Source organism: Henckelia pumila, chromosome 2 (assembly GCF_033568475.1).
Source record: "Henckelia pumila isolate YLH828 chromosome 2, ASM3356847v2, whole genome shotgun sequence".
Classification (NCBI taxonomy): Eukaryota; Viridiplantae; Streptophyta; class Magnoliopsida; order Lamiales; family Gesneriaceae; genus Henckelia; species Henckelia pumila.
The window spans coordinates 171,143,254-171,153,299 of NC_133121.1; the positions used below are offsets into that span (position 1 = coordinate 171,143,254).

Here is a 10,046-nt window from a genome sequence, read left to right on the forward strand (position 1 = left end):
TATATATTAAATAAATATATTTCAAATCTTTATTTTCGAGTGGCTCGCGAATATGTTCGGATTATATCCGATCTCAAACTTGAGCTTTGATTCAAACCGAGTTAGAACAATATTTAAATGTTCAAATTTCAAATTGAACTCAAATTCAAATATATCTAATTCAAATTGAATTTGTGTCAATTGTCTTCCCGCGAAATGGGCTCGTCAACCATCATCTTAAATATATATAATCAACCATAAGCTCGATTCCGACGGGTAGGATATCCTTGGACGACTAAAGAAACTCGTTGCTGTGTTTTATTTTATTTTATTTTATTTTTTTTTTATTTTTGTGATGTGGGAATCCGCAGTTGCTATCTTTCGGTGCGCTCTGGGTAAACCTTCGGACTAACGCAATAGTCTGCAAACTACGCTAGTCAGGTAAACCACACTGGGCAAACTCGTTACTGTGTTTTAGCTTTTAGGCCAAGTGTTCATTTTTTTTTTTCCGAGTTATTTGCACCAAATACCCCTGTGAAATATTGAAAATGCACACTTCTCCCTTGTGAAATTTTAATAGGCATCTTCAACACTGATCTTTTATAAAATTAGCACACGTGCCCCTTCATATGAACGATTATTGCACACGCGCCCCCCATGCGACTGTGTCAATATTTTGATTTTTTTTTGCACCAAATACCCTTGTGAAGTATTAAAATTGCATATTTGACCCCTCGAAAGTATAATTTTTAAATTTTTTCAATCCATAAGATTCAATTATAAAATATTTATCAAACATTTACATTTTATAAATTTTTATTTTTATTTTAAATTTATTATTCTTAATTAATTTGTTTCTAAAAAAAATATTATTATTTTATCTTGATATCATTATTTTATTAAACTTACTTCGTGCTTCCAATTTTTCTATTAAATATGCATTAATAAACAAAGATTTAAATACGTAAAAGTACCAAAATATTAAACTAATTAAAATGATAAATTCAAACATATTACTTTTTCGATTTAAGACTATATAATATTGAACCAAAATCTAAATTTTTGAAAAAATGCATTACACAATTGGTAATAAATAATAAATAAAATAAAATGATTATATAATGATATAATTTACTATTAATTCTATATTTAATTGAATAAAATAATATTTTTAATTAAATAACTATGAAAATATTAGTTATTTTATCTTAATATTAGTTAAACAAAAAAAAATATTTTAATAATAAATTTTATCATTATATAACCACTTTATTTTTTTATTATTTACTGCAAATTGTGCAATACATATTCTTGAAAAATTTAGATTTTTGTTCAAACATATATAGTCTTAATTGAAAAAATAATATGCATGAACTTATCATGTTGTTCAATATTATGATACGTTTAGGTATTTAAATCCTTTTTATGAATGCATGTTTAATGAAAAAATTAAAAATATGAAGTGATTTAATAAAATTAGGATATCAAAATAAAATAATAATATTTTTTTTAGAAACAAATTAATTAATAATAATAAATTTAAAATAAAAATTAAAATTCATAAAATGAAAATGTTTGATAAATATTTTATAATTAGATCTTATGGGTTAAATAGATTTAAAAATTATACTCTCTTGTGGTCAAATATGTAATTTTAATATTTCACAGAGCTATTTGATGCAAAAAAAATCAAAATATTGACTCAATAGCATGAGGTGAAGATGTCTATTAAAATTTCACAGGAAAGAAATGTTTATTTTCAATATTTCATAGGGATATTTAATGCAAATAACTTTTTTTTCCACCCTAAAACACAGTATCAAGTTTCTATAGTCGCTTTAAGATACCCTACACCCTAGGGTGTGGAAATCAAGATTATATATATATATATATATATATATATATAAAATAAAATCTAATCGCATTCCTAAAGATGACCAAAAAACGAAATAAAGAAAAAGAAATCAATGAAATATCAAGCATAAGCTTATGCTGGTATACAAAGTTAAAGAATGTACTGCTTAATTTAAACAACTTACCTCGTCATAAACTAACCTAACAATGAAATGAAAGGAAATTTGAAAAACAAATGGAAAGAAAACAAAAAACCTCAACCATTTAATCTCTAGTTATAGTGAATCAAATAACATCCTAACTTACAGATGGAGCAGCCACCCTTCAACCCAATGCACGACATATTTTATTTCACACATAAGCCACAAACTCCACCTCAAGCACTTGTATGAACCGGCCCATTTGATCGGAATCCACCGCCCCTGCCACGAGTGCCCCTTCCCCGGCCACGGCCTGACGATAAATTTAATAAAATTAAGTTGGTATGGAGTTATTAAGAGCATAATAACCCATGCGGGTGGTTGTTTGTTTAAATTCCAATAACGTGCCATGATGTGAGATAGTTGTAAGGGACCCTAATTAATTTGAAACATCATGTTGGATGACAATGATCCATCATAGCAAAAGGCCAGATCTTTAGGGTGGCCAGAACGGCACAAGAAAATAGTTGAGATTGGCCAGAACGGCACAAGAAAGCAATTAAAAATAGGGAATGCAGCCAAATGATAGTCCGAGGAATTTGGTACAGCAGTATCGACAAGTCAGGTTGGAGGCGCTGAAAGAAACAAGTATGAATACCTCCAAACACCAATCAAGACATAGATAACTGCAGGATGTGTCTAATGGAATTATATTCAGTTCAAATAAAAGTATTAAACACGAGAAATGCATAATACCGCGATGTGCATCTTGATAGTAGTTTCCAGAATCATACTGGGCATCCACCTGCGGGCCATTGTACCCTCCTCTTCCACGACCATGGAAATTGCGAGCTCTTCCACGACCCCTGACCATGTACCCACGATTTTGTTCATAGCCTCCATCATTGTACTCAACAGATGCAAAACCATTTCCTAGTAAGCAATGAAATAACTACATCAAAGGCATATTAGAAGTTCTATTCATTCCGTCCACATAAAGTTCGCAGTACTGCAAAACTGCCAGAACGCAGGTGAAATTTGTTTCCAAAAATCGTTTTCCATATCCAAATATGTAAAACATGCTTGGCATCATAATTGTTTTAAGAAAATAGAAAGGGTTACATGGAAAAAGAGAAGAATTAAATTTTCAAGAAACCTAAATAAATGTAAAAAAAAGAAAAGAAAAAAACAAGATGTTGCAAATCCATTTTGAAATTTTGTAGGAAGAAAATCACTTCTTGAAGAAAATAATAAGATAACAAAACAATAAGGGGCAATCCACGGTCATTAAAAAGATTAATCAGAATAAAACCATGTGGAGGTCTAGGCCTTCCCCTCCCTCTAGCAATTTGACCTCTCCCTCGAGCATGTGGTGATCCCTCTGCAGATATATAACCCGTTAATCTGAAGTCATGAAAGAATTATCAACAAGTACTGGTAAAATGGGTGATCACCTCCATCATAGTCGAGTTCAGTAGCCACCTTCACCTGATCAATTGGTATTGGTTGTTGGTAACTGCATCAAACTAAGGCCAATCAGTAATCCCATTTAAACAAAAACAATTACATAAGGAGCACAAAAAATGCCAGGTGCCAACAGATCAAAACATAAATTGTAAACCAACACCATCAGATATTTCTTAAATACAATCACAAATATGGAGTAACAAAAAGTATAAACATTTTACAAGTAAAAGAAGAATTAGGCTTTTTAACTTGTAGAACAAATAATTTTGTTCTACAAGATAATCAACTGGCTAAACAGTGATTATAATTTGACAAAATGGACAAAAGATAGGATTAAACAGTCATAAAAACCAAAATTACTTGCCCGATATTTTCCTTGTCCAACTGTTTCTTTGAGAGAGTAATAGTGACCATAGAGACTTTCCTTGTTGTTTCCAGACTGCAGCATACACAGGAATGTCACACAGGCCAGTGGTATTGACACACTCAGAGCAAAATTGAGTGGAAAATTCAATTCAGAAGTTTAAAATTTTGAAACATATAGGTATATCTGAATACAATTTCCAGGTGTTTTTCTAAATTCCCACATAATAACCCGACATTATGCTATCGTTTTCATTTTTTATCTCAAAAACTCAGACTCGCCAAATCTCCAACATTATCATGACATACAATTCCATCATATCTCAATAGAGTAAAGTAAACTTTAAATTCTAAAATACAGTAAAATTAAAAGGACAAATATATATGCTATAATATCACTAACTCAAGCATGTCATGCAATGTGACTTTACAATAAACATTGTTTCTTTCAAGAAACAAAATGAATATTCTTCAATATAGTTTCCATTTCCCAAAGTACCTTTAAGAGAATTATTTTTCAGAAAACACTGGAAACAAAACAAAATATAGCCCTTACGTCTGGAGGCCTTCTTCCAATGGTTCCCATGTGTCGATTATGTCAACAGATTGAATCGCTATAATTTGGTGAAGACCAACTATTCTCCTCTACATTGCAAGAAACACGTGTTTAATATCTCCAGTTGAAACACGTGTTTAATATCTCCAGTAAAAGAAGAATTGGTGGTTAGTTAAACACTACAATAATCATCATAAAGAAACCTTGATTAACTCCACAATTGTCACAGTTTTGTTGATGGCTCTGCCCATTGCCTTGAACACTATTTCATCTGAACCCTTTTCCTACAATACATAATATTACAAGTCAGAAACGGTATGTCCTATACATGCCCTGCATGGCAGGTAAAAAAAACATTCATATGATTGAACATAAATGAATAACATAAATTCCATGAAACACCAAATATCTTGCACTCAGATAATCCTTCAACGTATGTCTGTCCTTAGAGAGAGAGGAAGCAATCTTGGTCATCTACATACCACACAAAATTCAACAGCCAACAAGAAGTACCCGGACACATTCCTCATGCTGCACTCGCGTCATCTCAGTCTCATCAATACAGGATTTTGAATTTAACATAAACAGTTGAACATCGACAAGGATAACTTTTAAAATATGTATGACCCGTGAACATTCTACTTTACTTCTCACTTTCCCCTAGATTAGGAACACAGTTCCTTAACAAGGAACTATGCACAATTACCTAAGCTGGGCAAGTTCCAGGATGACATCGCCTTATCATATTATCAAACTCAATCAAGCATACCCTTTAAAGAATAAATCCCTAAACTGCGAAAATATGTATCAAATACTTCTACTCTACTTATTCTCTCAACACAATACTATAAACAGCAAACCGAGCCATAAAATAAAACTGTGTACAATCATCTCATTCAATCATATACAAATAAAACTGTACCTACTATTTTCAAATGCTGTTTACCGGCCATTCATCATATCTAAAAACCGAAAAAAAATAACAAGAGATAACGATCACATAACTACGAGAAAAAATAAAACCTGAAGCAAGTTCATGGCGTAAGAGATGTAGCTTCTCATCCTGCCTTGACTTGTAATCCGAATCTCATTCTCTCCAATCGATGTTTCCTCCCTGGGTTTCTGCACCTTATGGTACCGATCCATGTCCCTAAAAAAACAATTAAAATCAAAATCAAAACTTTAGCAAAAAACCACAAATAAACGAAAATAAAACGAGAATTCGTCAAAAAAAAAAAAAAAAACTGTAACATCAGGAGAAAATAAGAGCGAAAAAGTTGGATATTGATTACATAAACAATTTCTTCCTTGAATAAAAGAATTACACAGCAACTAAAATCAATTACCCGAAAATGGCTGCAAGATAAGATATTGAAATCCAGAAAGAAAAGCCCTCTTCTTGCTTTACGCCCTAATTAGGTCACTGCGAGCGCGGGGTATTTATATCCTGGTGCCCTAGTTCGTTGGGAAGCCTAAATTTTCAAAATATTATAATTTATTATTATTAAAGAATTTGATAATTAATTTTAATTAATTAATTATTAAATAAAATGAATGAAATAAATGATAAAATATAATTAATTTTAAAAAAAAATCAAAACATCAGTCCATTTTATATTACTTAATTTTCCTAAATTTAATTAAAATTGATCAAAATTTTTTCTTAAAATAACATTTTTTAAAATATTCAAACACATCTTTAATTATTTATATTTTTAAATTCAATATGATATTTATCGAAATTTTTAGATACTTCATTACACTTAATCATTGTTCTAAAAAGCGGCCCACCGCCTCGCTTTCTTGCTATGCTACACCTCTAGGCGTTGCCCGTCTAATCTCCCGCTTAGCGCAGACATAAATCCGTAGGCGGTTACTATTTTTTATAAAATAAAAAATCAAAATCAAAAACTAAAAGAGAGAGACGCGACGCGAGAAACAAACATAGAAGGAACGAAGAAGCGTAGAAAAGAAAGCCAAGCAAAAAATTAAATCTCAGATTATGTATGAAGACTTGATATCTATTAATATTTATGTTGTTGTTATTATTATTATTAAAATTTTATAAGAGTTTCGTACAAAAACTGAAAAACATAAGACATAAAAATTATATTTTATAGAAAATTCATGAATATCTCAAGGTATTTATTATTTAGGTTTTAAAAAAAACCGTTTAGGCGCCGCCTAGGCGGCTAAGCGCTAGGCGGTGGTTCGTTGCATGCCTACCCACCTAGTGCTTTTTAAAACATTGCACTTAATAAAGAATCTGAAAAAATAATTAATTTGACAATATAAATTATTATGTTGATATAAATATTTGAACTGTTTCGTGTAAAAGAATCATTAGTGATAATAATATATATACATATAATCATGACACACGCTATGTGTGTCCACGAAATATAAAAATAAATTCAAAATATTTTTATAAAACCATAAAACAATATAAGCGAGTGTGATTTTTGGTTGTTTTTTTTCTTTTTGATGATTTTGTTTGAGAAGAAGGAGCGAGATTGATTGTTGGGGATCAGATGTGTGTGTAGAGGGGGGGTGAATACACATGATAAGTGTATTTAGTATGCATTATTTTATAGCATTTTGTGTTTAGTTTGCATGCATTTAAGTTATTTTTCGTTAGTTTTATTAGTGTTTTATGTTATGTGTTTGCATTAGACTCACTTGGTTGAATTTTGTAGGAAATTAATCAAAATTTGGGATTTCTGTGCATTAAAGCTCACGCGCGCGCAGAATAAGACTCCAGAGGCTGCCAAGGTAAAGCCGCGCGCGCGCGAGTTGATTGAGAATTCGCTGTTTTTTAACACTACGCGCGCGCGAGACGTCCTAGGCGCGCGCGCGCGTGTCCGCATGACCTAAGTTTCGAGATTTTTAGTTTGAATTGGATTCCAATTGGCGCGGCCCTATAAATAGAATTTTTATGCCCTTTTTCCGGACTTTTGGATCTTTTGGGAGCACAGGCGGCGGCTAGGAGCGAGTTCTTCAGATTTTCTGCTATTCTAGTATTTTTATTTTATGTTTTTAATTTTGGATTATTGAATTATGTTTATTAGTGAGTAGTTTCTTTATTTCGATCAAGGCCACGTGATTGGGCCAGACAGTTTATGTAAAAACTTAATTTATTTATTTGAGATTTTAAGACTTAATTGAGTTTATTGATTATCAGATTTATCTTTGCCTTACAAATTTCTTGGCCAGTTATTTGTTTGCTTGTTAATCGATTCCAATTTGTACAGAGGAGGTTTCGAATTCGATCACTTTGGTTTTCAACATAGTGTAAAACTGACTAGAAATAGAATTTGGTTTCATTATGCGGTTTAGGTATTTACTGAATTTTCACAGTGTTTATGCATTTGGATTTGATTAGAATTATGAAATATTAATCTGTCAAATTTGAATAGGTTTGATTGTTCTAGAAATAGTCTTTCGAACAATTTAGGAAAATTCTCGTAAATTATAATTAAGTCTGATATCTTAGATAGATTGCTTGTTGTGTGAATTGTCTGGTACCTACGTGTGTCCTTGATCGAAGTTTTTCCCAAATTTTAAGTAATCCAAAATATTCCAGCTTTATTTTAATTAATTTGAGTTTTATTGCAATTTTAGTTATTAGTTTAAAAACCTGAAATCGCTCTTTTTAATTAGCCTAGATTAAGTAGAAATAAATATATTTTGGTAATCATATTTTTACAGTCCCTGTGGGTTCGACATCTGGACCGTTGTCCACTTTATTATAATTTGACCTGGTTCGCTTGCCAGTAGAATTTTATTCATACCGAAATAGCCGGTCAAGTTTTTGGCGCCGTTGCCGGGGACTGTCTTTGATATCAAAATTTTTATTTCTCTTGAGATTAGACATTACTTATCTTCTGAATTTCTGATTATAATTTTTTGGCGATTCTCAGGTACCCTTTGTTGTGCATGCGTAACACTCGATCGAGGGTACTACTACCACTTGATTTGGAAATCGAGCGCACGCTTAGCAGGATCCGAAAAGCCAAGAAATCTATCAATCTAGAATAGAGTCAGAATCTGAATCTGAAGTAGAGATGGCAGATAATCGCACTGTATGGGATATCATCCGTCCGCCAACTGAAGGTTATGGATCTAGTATAGTTCGCCCCGCTGTTGAGGCAAACAATTTCGAGCTGAAGCCCTCTACTATTCAGCTGATTCAATTGCAAGCTAGATTCGGGGGCTCATCTGTAGAAGATCCCTACGCTCATCTGGAGCATTTTCTGTCAATCTGCGACACGTTCAAAGTGAATGGGGTAACATCTGATGCAGTACGACTGCGGTTATTCCCATTCTCTCTACAAGGAGAAGCTGCTGAATGGCTAGATGATCTGCCTGCTGGATCTATTACTACATGGAATCAACTTGTTCAGACCTTTCTGAATAAATATTTTCCTCCCACAAAAATGGCGAAACTGTTCTCTGATATCATCTCATTCAGGCAGAAGGAAGCTGAATCTTTAAATGCTGCTTGGACTCGATTCAAAAAGATGTTGAGGATGTGCCCTCAACATAATCTCACTCTGAGCCAACAGACTCAGACTTTTTACAATGGGGCTGATCAATCTGTCCGATCCATGTTGGATGCTGCTGCTAACGGAAGCTTATTCAGGAAGACACCGGCAGAAGCATGGGAAATTATTGGAAATATGGCTGAAAGCAACATTGGATGGCCAGATGCTAAAAAGGACAGAAAAGCTGGAGTTTTAGAGGTCGATGCACTAACATCACTTAATGCGAAGATCGATGCACTTACTCATCAGATGGCAGTTATGCAGACATCTCCAGCCAACCAAGTGCAAGTCCAACAGTCTGACGAACAACAAGTATTTGAAGTTGATGCAGCAAACTTCATGGAAAACCAAGGGAGACAGCAGTACAATCCATACAGCAATACTTACAATCCTGGCTGGAAGAACCATCCAAACCTCTCATGGAAAACTGCAGATCCTACAGCTAATACATCAAAGCCAGTAGAAAAGAAGCTCTCCTTTGAAGAAATTATGATGAAATATGTAGCTGGTACTGAGACCCGTCTACAGAATCAGGAGGCAATGTTACAGAGATTAGAGACACAGATGAGCCAGATAGCTACACAGCTGTCAACTAGACCAGCAGGATCTTTGCCTAGCAATACTGAGAGAAATTCAAAGGATGTTAATGCTATTCTAGCAGTAATTAGATCGCAAGCAGACACTGAAGCAAAGAATCCTGAAGACAAGGAAGCAAGTGACCTAGTCCAAGAAAAGGAGTTGGAGGAAGAACCAAAGCAGTCAGACTCGACGCCTACGGGCAAGAAAGGTAAGTCCTCGCACTCAGTTAGTAATGATAATATTGACTTGAGTAAACTCCCATTTCCCCAGAGAGCAAAGCAACTGCAATTGGATAATCAATTTGCAAAGTTCCTTGAGATTTTCAAAAATCTTCATATTAATATTCCATTTGCAGACGCTTTAGCTCAAATGCCTAGTTATGCAAAATTTTTAAAAGAGATTTTGTCTAACAAAAGAAAACTGGTGGATTTTGAAACTGTGAAGTTGTCGGAGGAGTGTTCTGCCATTTTACAAAATAAACTCCCTCTGAAACTTAAGGATCCCGGTAGCTTTTCAATTCCATGCACTATTGGAAAATCATTTTTTAATAAGGCTTTATGTGAT

General features: G+C 33.2%; 1 protein-coding gene across 2 annotated transcripts; it reads right to left on the reverse strand.

Moving 5' to 3' along the window:
* Positions 1–1,929: 1,929 nt before the first annotated feature.
* LOC140883496 (uncharacterized) lies at positions 1,930–5,807 on the reverse strand. 2 transcript variants are annotated; one of them, XM_073289990.1, is made up of 9 exons: positions 5,706–5,807; positions 5,383–5,509; positions 4,563–4,643; positions 4,360–4,448; positions 3,805–3,879; positions 3,428–3,489; positions 3,286–3,354; positions 2,730–2,906; positions 1,930–2,286 (listed from the first exon to the last, which is right to left on the reverse strand). In XM_073289990.1, exons 2-9 carry the CDS (start codon positions 5,503–5,505, stop codon positions 2,210–2,212), a joined length of 753 nt encoding a protein of 250 aa, XP_073146091.1. In that variant the 5' UTR covers positions 5,506–5,509; positions 5,706–5,807; the 3' UTR covers positions 1,930–2,209. The 2 variants fall into 2 exon arrangements, with proteins under 2 accessions (XP_073146091.1, XP_073146092.1); XM_073289991.1 differs by lacking the exon at positions 3,805–3,879.
* Positions 5,808–10,046: the final 4,239 nt, after the last annotated feature.